Raw genomic sequence first — 14,433 nt, forward strand, 5'->3', positions numbered from 1 at the left:
AATGAGACCATGGAGGAAAGGGGGAGAGTACAAAAGCTTCGACAGCCTTACCTTCTCACTGCGGCTGCTCCGACAACGATGCTCTGGTCCGACGAACACCAGCAATGGCCGCAAATGCCGTCGACTCTTCCGCCGCCATCGCCGCCTCCTCCTCTCGTCTTCTCCTTCAATCAAGCAGAACTGCCTGTGGGAAGGTTGGTTGGGAAGAAATGAATGCGAGGGGAGAAACCGCAGAGGCAATGAGGGGCGAATGAGTCGAGGCGTGCGGGCGCAGCAGCAGTTCCACCGCAAGCCCCGACTCGCAACCGTTGACGAATGAGGGAGAAACGTGTGCGGGCGAACTGACGAAGACACCACACATCGCCTTTGTCCTACGTGGGAACCAAAAACTGTCTCATCACGCCAAGATTCGTGCAAGTTTGAATCGACGGCGCCAAGATTCGTGCAAGTTTGAATCCACGATGATCCAGGCGTGTGGGCGAGTTGGAGAAGTGCCACAAGTGTGGCAGTTAGTCTTTCCGCTTTTTTTCCAGGAGAATATCTACTGCACAATTCAGTCCGCCGATTTTATTTTTTTGGAAGGGTCGGCAGAAGAATTGATTCACTCTCTGGGCAAACACACGTGGTCGTCATCGCACATGTGCAAAGATACTTCTGTGTGGAGGCCTCTTCTGTGTGTGACCACTGACAAGTCCCACTCAGTGAGGGTCCTCGCGCGCGCAATTTTTTGTCAAAAAGGACCGGCTTGCGAACGCAATTGACAAAAAAGACGACATGCAAATGAATTTGACAAAAAAGACCACCCACGCTGTGGCGGCGGGCGCGCCAGCCGACGCGTGGCACCTGCCGCCATGCCGGCAGGCGGCAGCCCATGCCGCCACAGTGGCAGGCGGCAACCAGCCGATAACATCCAGCACCGCGTCAGAACGGAACGATGGGACGCAGGTGGGCCCTGCCGCCTTAAGGCATGGCGTCAGGCCTGCATGACCGCTGCTAGTGCTGTGAATGATGCATGCATCCATCACTAGCCAAACTTTGTACCGCTAGGCATGGGCTAGCCAGAAATGCAACAAGAGAAACTACACTGCAGACCACATCATACAGCAAGTACGTACATGTGCTCCTCACTGCGTATACAAATATGCTTTGCTTCCCGTCGTGACAAACGAGCTCAATGTCCTTTGTGCACGTACCTACGTAGTAGTACTACAGGCAAGCTGTGCGTGTGGGTCTCGCAACGCAGTACCAGCAGCGGCCATGCAGGCCTGCCGCCACGCCCTAAGGCGGCAGGGCCCACCTACTTCCCGTTGTTCCTGGCTGCCGCCTACCACTGTGGCGGCAGGTGCTGCCGCCTGCTGGCGTGGCGGCAGGTGCCACGCGTGGGCTGGCGCACCCGCCGCCACAGCGTGGGTGGTCTTTTTTGCCAAATTAATCTGTAGGTGGTCTTTTTTGTCAATTGTGTTCGTCGGCTGGTCCTTTTCGACGAAAAATCCGCGCGCGCGGGTAGCTGCTAGGAGTAATGTCGCGCTGCTCATCAATCTCCACTATATGCCTCTATACATATACCACAAATAACCATGATCCTAATACCTGATCAAGGCATACAAATCCGCAGAAAATTAGCCCTCAAACTTAATGTAGCTCAAGTACATCTTGATGCAAGTTTCCAACTGAAATAGGCCATGAGACGGTCCTCTTGCAACTCGACCTGTACCTACAATAAAATGACATCATTGATTTGATATACTGGAAATTGAAGATATAATGTACGATACTGACAATATGGTGACTAGTTGTGACAACCCCGCTTATTAGTTTACATGAGCACAAACCCATGTACCAAAGCTTGCAGCAAGGCGATAATAATTAGGTTTAAACACAATATGATGTTCCTTGCATACAAAATAGCAGCAATTTAAAAACTGCAGATTAAAGTTTGAAATTAAATTAAATGCCAAAAATATAGACACATATTTATGAATCATAATTATTTGACTGGGAAGACAGACGTGGGGACAAATGACATTCGTATCAAGCTTATCAACAAATGACACTATTTCTCATATTTGTTCGTCAGAGATATAGGTATTCAAATCAAAATGTGTAAAAGAGGTGAACTGACAAAAAAAACCAGCATAGTTAAAAAAAATGGTTGTCAAGAATAAAATTGACTGCTCCTTGCCCAATTGCGACATATGAATATCAACTATTAGTAGGAAAGAGGTAAAGCGGTCAGAAGTCCAGGCTACTTGTGTTTACTCATACTTACATGATGGCTCTGAAGCTTTGGCAGTTTTTGTGTAGTTACTAAAAGGCTGGAAGCTACAACTTCTAGGACATGAATGGTACCTGCATGGAAACAAATATGCAGACAGTAAACCAAGTGATGAAATCAAGGTGTATCCCATGCTGATTATACTAATAAAAATATATAATCTACTAAACTTGCTTGAGCTTGTGTTTGAAATAGCATCAATGGTTTACTATGTCTAGGCTACAGAGAAATCCATGTAGAAATGCTAGAAACTTACTGAGAACAAAAAAGTGATGTACACACTGAATTAGACCAGGTGACTAGGTGACATGGTAAGACCAAGCTATTATTTTGATGGTACACTTATTCTAAGTATCAATTTTGAAACACGCTATCATCAACCTACATGCTATTTTTTCCTAATACATATTAACTTTATTAACATATGACCAAGGGCATTTTTAAGGCTCCTTGCAGCAAATGAGACCATGTATGATCACTTGATCAGAAATATGCCATAACAGCCAGAACATGATCGATTTGAAAGACATCATAATCCTTCAGGGGAAAGACATCATAATCTTTCAAAATAAAACAAAATAAACTCTTGCACGATCTCTTGAGGGGAAAGGCTGTCTTGAGTACTACCCATAGCCATGCTAAGAGGGCCACCTATTTAACAAAACCAACAATATTTCGGAGAACACACTGACTTTTCAAAGCCATTGTAGTAGAAAAAAATTAGGGAGAATCTTACATTTACCAAAAGAAACTGAATAATAATGTATTCTATGGCCTCGAACACCATCATAGATCAAAATATAAGTAACTACCACAATGTACATCCAAACTTACTATTGCCTTGCACCAGACTGGATTTGCTGACATCTTCTGAGAATAATATTTTGACCTCATATACTTTCCATGTCCCTGTTTGACATCTACAGAAATGAAAGCATTCTGGTTAAGCAAAACTCAGAATTTCTGAAAATTTGCATAATGTTGAGGGTAAATGGGATTATCACTTGTTGTTATCACAAGAACACTGAAATTGTACTGATTCAAACTACTAATTTATTTCTCTTGCTCATATTATTTATCCCGCTATACATGGGATCTTTTAGTGATGAATATTATAAATATGTTTCCATACATGGTTTTCACCATTGCAGCAGCATCTAATAACATGTTTTATTACATCAGGCATGATAATATAATCTGATGAAATTACAGTACTCACTTTTCAGTACTGTTTTGGAAAACAATTATATTTATTTATAGTGCACCCAAGATTCTTGCAAAAAGTTAAATATATCCCAACTAATTTATTCTATGGCTAGTGTGCAAGATGTATTCAATGTTGTAATACTGTACAGGAAGAGAAAAGATTACTGACATACATACACCATTACTGACCTTTAGGAGTTAGTTTCAGAATCTTTTTCGTGATGACACCAATGCCGTACCATAATAGCTTAAAATCATGATAGATGCATAAAGAGCATGTACATTAGATGTATAAGAACTACTCGATCCTTTGGTGGCAGCCAACGACACAAAACATGCATGGTGGTGCCCTCCTCCCGTCACCTCAGTAGGTTAGCTAGTTTTCGGCTTTGCGTCGTTCGATGGCAAGAGTGGTGTGTGCTCTTTGCCTTCGAGTTGTTCTGCTGAGCACATTGTATCTTTATTTCCGCTTTCCTCTTTCTTGTTGTAAGTTGTAGTCTTGCACTCCTGGCCGATTGATGGCTTTGTTAATTCAAAGCTGGGCTCTTCTTGAGCCTTCGTTCTAAAAAAAGATAAGCGCATCATCATTCCTTAATGTGACATGTGCAAAAGGAACCGGAAAATCAAGCATCACATTCACAGGTTACTCAACAACTGGTCGTGGCTAACAATCACATGACACTACGGCAAAAACTAACAGATCCATCGACCAATTATTCAGTGCTTACATATATCGGAGCCTGGCTCGCATATGTAAATGAAACCTTGAACAGGTGCACGATTAGGGATTTCTGAATAATATAGTTTTGCAGTTGTTTGTAAGTTGTCTTCAGAACATACCTTTGAATTGGCACCAAATCAGAACATGTAGAACATTTGCTTTACAGCTGATGTAGCACCAGTTATCAGTTAACACAATTTCAGTGATTTTAAATTTTAGCTTGTATCATATAAAGCGACATCATGTATTAGTATTTATTAGAAACTTGTAAAGAACAACATGTAAGCATGGCTATGATATTACTGTTAGGAGCATTGTATATTACCATGATGTCGCAGGGGTCTACCCCAGCCAAGTCTGCAATAGTTGTTTCCATTGGTCAAATCGATTCTGCTCCATGGCTTGTGATTTAAGCTGATAGGATGTGCTCCTGGTGTTGCATAGTTGCAATAGTAGTTAGTTTGCAGACCTAATATAAAGTTATTACCAAGAAATACAAAATGAACTCTAGAAACTATGTTTTAAGATTACTGCCTAATAATGTTCTGGATCTACAGAGATAAATATTAAGTATAGGAAAAAGAAGTATCCTATACTTTCCAAGTGAGCAATATACAGAGCTCCTCACACAAAGAGTATACTTCTATTGGTATATAGGTAGATTTGGTTTAGCACCGTTATATATATGTAAAATATGGGGAAATAATGGGAGTCTAAACACCACAGGAAGTGCAGCCCCAGAACGATAAGATTTCACATTAGTATACTGCACTGCTGCCTATTTTGGGCTAACATTTCATAGCCATATCAATTCTGCATACATGATAAAATGAAGGTTTAAGAATTGTACCGCAGTTCACCGTTGTGCGTACAGACTAACAAAAAAACATCACATGATCCAAGATAAAACCAGAAACGGAAAACCACCCTTCTGTTATGCGAGAAGAATGGTACAACTGGGACAACCCTAAACATCATTCAACTATATCTGAATAGCACTTGGTCCGTGGCATTTGACTGCTGCAGCAACAACATTTTTAGGAAGTGCGGCTTCTGGTTGGATACAACATTGCTGTAAGGATGTCTAGGGTTGTCACTACGGTGGGTCAACTATGGCACATTCGTTGGTGAGAACATCAGAAGAACTTATTTTCAAACTGAATTAAGGAAAAAGAATTATTGTAAGCAAATTTACCGTCTAATTACTAATAAAGCACAATAGCCTTCTTAAGATTGATGGACAAATCCAAATTCATGTAGTTGTATTTTGCAAGACCCATGTTGTGTTAGTTCAAATACAAGATAAAGTGGCAGGCCTCACAAATAAATTCTATATGAAGAGCAAGAGGCAGTTGAAACCACCGCGTAGAAAACATCTAATCTATATACATAGAAAAAAGCGAGTAAAATGTAGTCAGCCACACATAATTATTTTGGCATGGGAATTGGTAACCAAATAACCATGGGACCTTATTTCTATTAAAGTACAGAACGCTAGATCTCAGTAGCAACAATGCAATATATACTTCCATATCATAGACCTAATTTGCTAATTTTGAACCAACGCAAACTCTTCTAGCTCTCAACATATACATTACTATATATGCTTTTAGCAACACAAACAATTAGAGAAATGCAACAATGGTACACACATGATAAAGTAAAAGCCTGACATGAAGCAGACGCACTGGCGTAGTGGCTCTGACCTCTTACATTGTGAGCTACAGCAGAACAAAGGTGCTCCTGAGTGAACTGAGAGAGATCCGGCCTCCGGGTAGATAGAACAGATATGGTCGATCGCAAGCCGACACCTCTTTGCAATCCTGTCATTTGATTTATTTTTTTTCGATTAGGTACAATATGAGTCCACACATAGATAAAATGAATTACTCTCCAGTATCTGACGGTGTATAGAAAATTAGAAGTGCATGATACTGGAATTATAAAAAGGAATCCGGGTACATGCATTAAGCATACAAAGACCTATTTGTTGGAAGTGACACTACTCCTAGTTGAGAAACGGGGAGCATGCAGAGCTGAGCTACAATAAAAAATAACAAAGACTATTCGGTGGTGGTCAGGAGGACCAAGGAACTAACTAATGGACCAAGTGAACATATTTTAGCTGAACTTAACTATAGACAGCTAGTTACCTCTATCGACAACGACCATAATGCGTACTGAATGCACATTGTCTAGTGAGGTAGAACTATAGGGGAATTAACGAGCACATACCACCATAAGCTCATGCAATCCAAGAGGAGCAGTGACAACGTAAGCCACATTAGTTTGCTCTTTAGAGCTTCTGCAGCTAAAGGGATATCCTGAAGAAAACAGTGCAAAATCTAATGAGAAACAATGTCTTATTATAGCTATATAAGCATTAGGATATAAGATATGAACCTATTTCTTCATTGAACATCTTAATAAATTGAAATAACCTTAAAATTGAATGTAAATACTGATGGAAGATGTGTTAGTTAATTATTAGGCGCATGTAGAATGAGGTACCAAAAGGGCAAGTGGTACAAAGAAGAAGCAAAGAAACATGATAAAAGGTGGCAAAGTCTTATGGCAGACATTTTATTATCAAAGAGTTGATCGGTTAGAGACCATATAATTCTGAAGGGACGACTAACTGTGCATAGCATGGTTTCGTTTTGGAATAAATCAACAGGTTTTTTAGGGAATCAAAATTTCTTTCATGCTCTTTTGTTAGTACTTATACATCAACAAATTATTTGCCAGTAGAAAACATGATCACGCTGTTTGAAATACAGAGGAAAAGGTTATGGAGTTCAAAGTGAATTTATTTAAAGTTGCAGTGACAATACAAACTCTCAATGACACAGAATATTCTCAAGATAAAATGTCTCTCTGAGGGTGGAAACTAAAAGCATTCAGGCAATAGCACTTACTATAAAATTAATTATCACAAAGAATATTTTGGAGAAGACAACGTTTCACCTAGTATGCGGCATCCATGACGGTGTGGAAGAGTCCAGAGAGGAAGACAACCCTGCGATCCGTGCTTGCCGAGAAGAGGCCGTTGCTGCCCGAGAAGAGGCCGGTCCAGGTTCAGCACGCCCCTTCTAGAGCGCCACCATGACGGACCTCGTTGACAAAAGAGAGAACCAGTTTCTTGGATTAAGATATAAACATGAGCCAAAGCAGAGCATAACTTCATAAATGTGATCATTTTCAGCATCATCTCCTAGAGGAAGAAAAAATCAAAGAGGCCGCTATATGTACAGATAAACACACTGGCATTTGCCACACAGGTCTAGCAAGACAGCAATGAACCATGTGCCTATCTACTATAAATAGAGTGTCATTTAAATCTGATTACAGGACACAAAGCAAGATCTCTCTCTCTCTCTCTCTCAACCAAATCTTGATTCCACATTATAGTCTGCACAACAATCCTATCACTCAAATCTATGGTACAGTTGCAAGCCATGCCATAATAAACGGAGAGGAGATCCCAGATCAGTGGCTAGGAGGGGGACGACGAGAGCAACAGGAAGAGCACCTGAAGGACGATGGCAATGGCGACGTGGGCGGCCGTCGCTCCTCTCGGTGATAATGAAGCGCGGCCGTCGCCTTTGGCCCTGCGTCGCCAGGGTGCAGTGGTCGGGCGAGTCGTGGCCCGTGCCCCTCGGTGACCTCTGGCCGGCAGCAGACGGCGGATCGACGCCAGGGTGCAGAGGCCGCGCGAGTCGTGGCCCGTGCCCCTCGGTGACCTTGGGCCGGCATAAATAATTAGTACAGAACACTTAAAATATCACTTGTTGGGCAATAAAAAAAGTACAAAAGCAAAAGGCCCTTATATTTGGCCCTACATCATAAAATAAAACAATGCATGCATCCTTTATTACTTTGCCATGGGTGAAAGTAAAACATCAAAAAATACCAAGTATTTAGGCATGATGTTATTTAAAATAAATCATAGGGAACTAAGCTTGGTCATATGATAAACCAGATTTATCTTACACAACCATTAAATTAAAAGTTGTACAAAACAATTAATTTATTCTCAGGTTTCTACAGAGCTAAGCTTGGTCAGGCTGTCAATCACAGTCTAAACATGTATATAAGAATGTAACATGATTTATGCAAACTAAGGAAACAGAATTCAACATACCACAAATCCATCTTATTAGAAAGTGACATCATCTGCGCTATATTGCCCATTGTGCCTACCTCTTCCGCTTATAAGAAACTGCCTGCGTTGTAGTAGTCAGGTGAGGAAGAGTCGGTTACAGCAGGCACATAGTTGCTATCCTTCTTCCACTTTTCCTCTTCATCTTGCCCCCTCTTTATCTTCCCCTCTTGAATGAAAAATCATAGAACATAAGCACATCTCAAATCTCTTGAATTAACTTTAGCATCTCTTCTAAAACCGCCATTACAATGACTGGATTTATTTTCCTTGAAATAATTTGCTTCTGCACCAATCTGCACATTAAGATTATAGTGAATTAGCAATTAGGACAGATGGGAGAAAGATCAATTAATCCCTTAATCCGTGCATAAGCTGTGAATACTGAACTATGATTATTATTTTCTTTAAAATATAACAAAGCAAGAGACTAAGGACATAAATATAGAATATACCTGATAAGCGTAGCACAATTTATCGGATGCAACGTTAAGCTGCTCTACTATGTAGTTGATCCAGGAGCTGTCATGAGTACCAAACAAAGACATCCTCAATGCAAGCCGTGCTCCAACTCTTTAACCTAAAAAAGTTGGCAACCTTTGAGAAAGCAGGGTATATTTATTCAGAAAATAAAGCGATAAATAACCATGCCATCAGAACAAATCACTACAAGCCTACACAACAAAAGGTCCAAGGCAAGAACAGATCAGTAGTACAAGGCTACAATCAGCAGACGACAAATCGATAGCTAGAAACCAACTGACAACACAAGTTACACAAGCAGCAATTAGTAGTTTAGTACTCAGTAGACCAACACCACACATTAGCATCAGCACAAGTGCACAGATAGGAGCAGCAGCTTGCGGGGGCACACGACAGTAGCAGCAATAATCAACACCACCAGTAGGCTCCACAGCAGCAGCAGCAGCAGAGCAACATAGCGAGCAACTCCACCTCGCACCAGAAGGAAGAGAGCTCACCAGGAGGTGGCAGGAGCAGATCGAGGCAGGAGGAAGTAGTAGTGCTCGGGGGCGCAAGGTGGATGAGCTCTCAGTCCATCAGCAGGCGATGCAAAGTGGAGGAGATCCGAGCCCGGCAGCTGGCGGCGTGAGGAGAAGCTTCAGTTCTGGCAGCCTGCGGCGCCAGGAGATCCGCAAGCGCGGGGAGGAGAGCACCCTAACCCTGGCCTCCTCCCGTCGACGCGCTAGCCAGTGGCGACGGCGCGCTCCGCCTGGCTCCTCCCCTCTACGGCACGACGGGAGGGGGCACGGCCGCGTGCCTCCCGGATGCCATGAACGGCGACGGAGCAGCCGATGGGGCGGCGGGGGTTGAGCAGCACGGGCACGGCGACCGAGCGGTAGAGGAGAGGACGGGAGGAGGAGAAGGGGAGGCTAGGGGGTGGAGGCGCGAGGGGGATGAGGCGAGCAGCACCTGAGGAACGACGGTGGGGCAAGAAGAGGCGGATCCAGAGACGCTGAGGAGATGCTCGGGGACGTGTCAGCCGCGGGCGCCGGCGCAGGCGCGTGGCCGCCGTGGCTCACCTCACCAGAGACGTGGGCTCTGGTGGTCGTGCTGCGGATTGGGGGGAGGCACCGGCAGAAATTGGCTGCTCCTCCTCGCCGGGATCCACCGGCAAAGGTGATGGGGTGGGGAAGGGGAAGGGGGAGCTCAAGGAGATGGAGCGGTCGTGGCACGAGGGGGAGGAGGGAGGAGAGCAGCGGCGCAGGGTAAGGAGGGAGGAGAGTGAGGCGGCGGCGGGCTGGGAGGATGGCTGGTGGGCGACGGCGACGGGAGGAGAGGAGGGGAGTCGGGGCGAGGGCGAGGGCTGAGGAGTGGGAAAGGACAGAGGCAGCTAGGGTTACACACGGCGTGCTGCATTTTATATGCCCGAGTGTGAAAAGACGAAAATACCCTCAGTGGGGCACGAGATTTACAGGCGGTGGCACGAGCTACTATTCATTGTAGCAGTGTCAATAGCAACCGGACCGCCAGGATCGGCTCACATGAAGATCCGACGGCCATGATCAGCTCACCTGAAGATCCAACGGTCCGGATGCGTTTGGACGCCCAATCGGACGGTCCAAAGTGCATATGGCCTGAGAAGGCTTCATTTGTGTCCACAATCTAACAATGGGATGCTGAGGCGCGCTCGTGCATGTAGCTCGGCATGGGGAGCGCTTTGGAGACGCTGTGCGGGCAGGCGTTCGGCGCCGGCCAGGTGGCTATGCTGGGCGTCTACATGCAGCGCTCCTGGATTGTCCTCATCGCCGCCGCGCTCCTCATGGTGCCCTTCTACGTCTTCGCCGAGCCACTCCTCCTCGCCGTCGGCCAGGACCCCGTTCTCGCGCACGAGGCCGCCCGCTTCGCGCTCTAGATCCTCCCCGGTGCCTTCTCCTTCGCCGTCAACTTCCCCACTGGCAAGTTTTTGCAGGCGCAGAGCAAGGTCCTGGTGCTCGCCTGGGTCGGCGTCGCTAGCCTCTGCTTCCACGTCGCGCTCACCTACCTCCTCGTCACCGTCCTCGGATGGGGCACCCCGGGCGCCGCCGCCGCCTACGACCTCTCACTCTGGGCCATCGCGCTGGGTCAGTCCGCCTACATCATCGGCTGGTGCAAGGACGGCTGGAGGGGCTGGTCCATGGCAGCATTCAACGACATGTAGGCGTTCGTCAAGCTCTCGCTCAAGTCCGCCGTCATGCTCTGCCTTGAGATTTGGTACCTCGGCATGATCACCGTCCTCACCGGCAACCTCCAGGATGCGCAGATTGCCGTCGACTCGCTCGGCGTCTGGTACTACTTAAGCACCAGATGCTACTAGTTTATTGAAATCTACAGTACAATACTAGAAGGGTTACTTAACTTGCAAAATTCAGAAAAGAGACATCATCAAAGGCATACTTGTCACTGAAGCTTCAGGGCCTTCAGATTAATATACATCACAGCAAAGCCATAGCCGCCATGTTTCATTTTGTTTCCTGGAAGAAGAAAGAAAAACACCATGTACATCCAGTTTCAGCACATTTTCACCTGAAAGAAAGAAAGCCCTTTGCTTTTCAGCACCATACCATACAAGCGTCAATTTGCTTCTCTGGTACGAATACCAGGGCACTTGAAATATCTGCTACGTAGTGATATACAAATTGCCAATCAACAGAAATGCTACTAGCCCCTACTAAACTATCCAATTTCGAGATCAGATGCCCCAAGAAAAGAATCAGCCAGTAGACCATCCAAAAATACGCGAGACAAGTAAACAAATAAACTGATACAGAAAACTAGTAAACATTTGCCGTCTTTAACAGTAGTCAATATCCATAAACAAAACTACTGAAGGAAGAACAAAGGTTTTCAGCTTAGAACTAGAGAAAGAAGCCAACAAACGTGATCAAAACTGCATCCTTGGCAGTGATCAACACACTGCGGCCAACAACAATCCAAAATTGTTTCCTGCGGAAAAGAAGTCCAAAATTTTCATCGAAAAGAAAGTGTGGGAATTCCTAAGTTTCTATCCTCTTCATGGCCAAAATGAGAACATTCTTTCATGGAAAGATACGTGGAAGATTGCATTGAAAACTGCAATGGCCATTTCAGAACAAAAAGATACAGAGTGTGCAGAAATACTACTCATCGATACTTCAAATAAATTGTAGGATGCCCTAGTCTCACTCTTTGTAGGATGCCCTAGTCTCACTCTCTTAGTTCCAATATGTGTGCTAATATGACACGAGGAAGAACAAGTTCATAGCAGTGCGATATTTTCTTCGCTACTGATTTACACCGACATAATGAACATACCCATTCTCATACCGGTCTTGATTCATGTAAAACTGAATCTGGCAGGCACTTCCCCTCTGCAAGCGGTTGCATAGTCTTCAGCAAGATGAGGTGCAGCTTCCTTGTGAGGGCATATGAACCTTTCCATAAATACCTTCTCGCTAACCATGACTGTATTAAAGAAGTCCTGGCCATGATCTATCAATCCATTTTCCTTGAGAAACTTTAAAACATAGTGTCGGGCTCTTAGCCGGCCCTTCAGGCTGAAAGTGAGCAGTGCCGGCCGATGAGCAATGTATGCCGGTTCCAACCCCACCTCAGAGATGAGGAACTCGGACATGGGCTGCAGCGATTCCTTGGACCTCGTGAGCACCGTTGGAGCCATAGTAGCCGGAAACAGGGAACGGTAGGCCGTTCCTCGATCCCGATTCATCGACCCGGAATCGGATTCGGGAACGAGGTCGGATTCGCTACGATTCGATGAAGATTCGGCGTCCCCGTAGCCTGCTCATCGATTCAGGTTCGAGGATCCACCAGCCCAAACGCGAGGCATAATTTACTCACGCCGTCGTTTCTTTTCTCAATGACTCCTCGTTCTTCCTCCAGTCCATTAATTGCAAGGAATGCTGACCGTCAAGGAGTCGTCGTTCTTCAGGAACTGCGTTCCTTGACACATGGTACCGTACCGGGTTCATCGTACCCAAATGGATTGGATCGCGTCCCCGCTATAAAAAAAATCGTTCGAGAGATGTATATCCTCGTTGTACCCTTTTTTTTCAGCCATCGACTCTCGTCCCTCGTTCCCGTTCCTCATTCCCACCGTACCGGAAACATGGCAACTATGGTTGGAGCCTTAGAAACAGCGATGCCCACCTCGGCATCTGACCACCTGAACGTTTTCTTCAAATACTCCACCCTGGCTGCGATCTCCTCCTCGCTGTGAAATGCAACAGCATGCAGCGCATGCCTGAACATGCCAGAGGCACGGGGCACACCTATGCTTTCAGCACATCTCACCATCGCCTGGACATGCTCCGGACTGGCAATGATCATCCTTGGTCTTTGGATGCAAAACTTGGCAATATCACAATCCTGCAACCCACACTCTCGCAGGTACGCGACATTGGGCTTGACCACCCTCTCGATGCTGTGTGAGAGGAGATGGCCGCCCTTCATGGCCCGGAGGAAGGTGTCTAAGGAGCCGAAGACGCGCAAGTAGTAGTGCAGCTTGGAGACCATTGCTTTTTGGCGGAATTTGTGGGCGGCCAGCGAGGCGAGGCGCGCGATGTCGGAACGCGATAAGCCGAGGCCAGAGAGCCCGGCGGCGACGGGCGTCAGGGTTCTCTCCACGCTGGCGCAGAGGAACTGCGGGTCCCTGGCGACGAGGGCGGCGACATCGGCGCCGGAGAGACCGAGGCCGGCGAGGAAGGCGAGCACGGCGTCGGGATTGGCGGGGGACTTGAGGTGGGAGAGCTTGGCGGAGGCCTTGACGGCCTGTGCTGGCGTGAGGCCGCAAGTGGAGACGAGGTACTCGTGCGCGGCGAAGCTAGGGTTGGGGGAAATGGCGGAGAGGAGGCGGCGAAGAGGGGATCCGGGGGAGGTGGCTGGAGAAGAAGAGAGGAGATGGGCGAGGACGCGGCTACGCAGCCTGAGCATGGCGGCACCGGCGGCGAGGGGGTGGGGAACAACGGCCGACCGGGGCGAGAGCGAGAGGATTTGGGCGAGGTGGCGGCGGCGGCGGTGGCGAGGGGATTTATTTTTTTTTATTTTTTTTATTTTGATGATGGAGAGGTGCGAGAGGATTTGGGTGATCTGGTCTGTGGTCTGGTGCCAGAGGTTTGGGTTCTCTGATAATGGGCTGGCCTCGTCGATCCCCTGCTTGGAGTTGATGACATTGATCTGACGATGGTTCAGGGGTTGCTATTGGAGGAGGATGGCAAGGCCTTGTTGCATACATCAACCTACTACTAACGTTAGCCGGTGCAGAGACGTTCGCACCAACTCCTCTGAACGAATCTCTAGCTTCCCTCGAGTTAGGGTTTTTTGCTCTCGGTGGCGACTCTGTCGCCATCGTTGAGACCTACCTCTTTCCCTCCCGTCGATCTACCACAGAGGTGAGGCGGGGTCCCCTGATCCCTGCCCTCTCGGGGTACGGCGACTCGGAGTAGGGCAGCACCACAGTTTTGATAGTCCGGAGTTCTCTAACGATCGGGCTAGGGTTTGACTTATGGCGGCGAAGATGGGCTCGGGATCGGCGACTGCTGATGCCTCTTCATCTGCGTCAGAGGTAGAAAGGAT

The 14,433-nt window shown here is 46.5% G+C and overlaps 1 protein-coding gene across 5 annotated transcripts; it reads right to left on the bottom strand.

Moving 5' to 3' along the window:
• Positions 1-1,514: 1,514 nt before the first annotated feature.
• On the bottom strand, positions 1,515-14,056 carry LOC119341893 (transcription termination factor MTERF6, chloroplastic/mitochondrial-like). 5 transcript variants are annotated; one of them, XM_037613743.1, is made up of 13 exons: positions 12,968-14,056; positions 12,157-12,497; positions 11,260-11,388; positions 8,820-8,944; positions 8,347-8,660; positions 7,170-7,945; positions 6,438-6,526; positions 5,909-6,025; positions 4,528-4,632; positions 3,671-4,043; positions 3,110-3,195; positions 2,270-2,349; positions 1,515-1,714 (listed from the first exon to the last, which is right to left on the bottom strand). In XM_037613743.1, the coding sequence occupies exons 1-2, from the start codon at positions 13,789-13,791 to the stop codon at positions 12,179-12,181; spliced, it is 1,143 nt and encodes a 380-aa protein (XP_037469640.1). In that variant the 5' UTR covers positions 13,792-14,056; the 3' UTR covers positions 1,515-1,714; positions 2,270-2,349; positions 3,110-3,195; positions 3,671-4,043; positions 4,528-4,632; positions 5,909-6,025; positions 6,438-6,526; positions 7,170-7,945; positions 8,347-8,660; positions 8,820-8,944; positions 11,260-11,388; positions 12,157-12,178. The 5 variants fall into 5 exon arrangements, 1 of the variants encoding a protein (XP_037469640.1); XR_005165316.1 differs by lacking the exons at positions 11,260-11,388; positions 12,157-12,497; positions 12,968-14,056 and adding an exon at positions 9,345-10,052 and having other exon boundaries at positions 5,916-6,025; XR_005165315.1 differs by lacking the exons at positions 11,260-11,388; positions 12,157-12,497; positions 12,968-14,056 and adding an exon at positions 9,345-10,049 and having other exon boundaries at positions 1,515-1,708.
• Between the last annotated feature and the right edge of the window lie 377 nt (positions 14,057-14,433).

The sequence above is a fragment of the Triticum dicoccoides genome, chromosome 7B (genome assembly GCF_002162155.2).
Source record: "Triticum dicoccoides isolate Atlit2015 ecotype Zavitan chromosome 7B, WEW_v2.0, whole genome shotgun sequence".
NCBI classification, from domain to species: Eukaryota; Viridiplantae; Streptophyta; class Magnoliopsida; order Poales; family Poaceae; genus Triticum; species Triticum dicoccoides.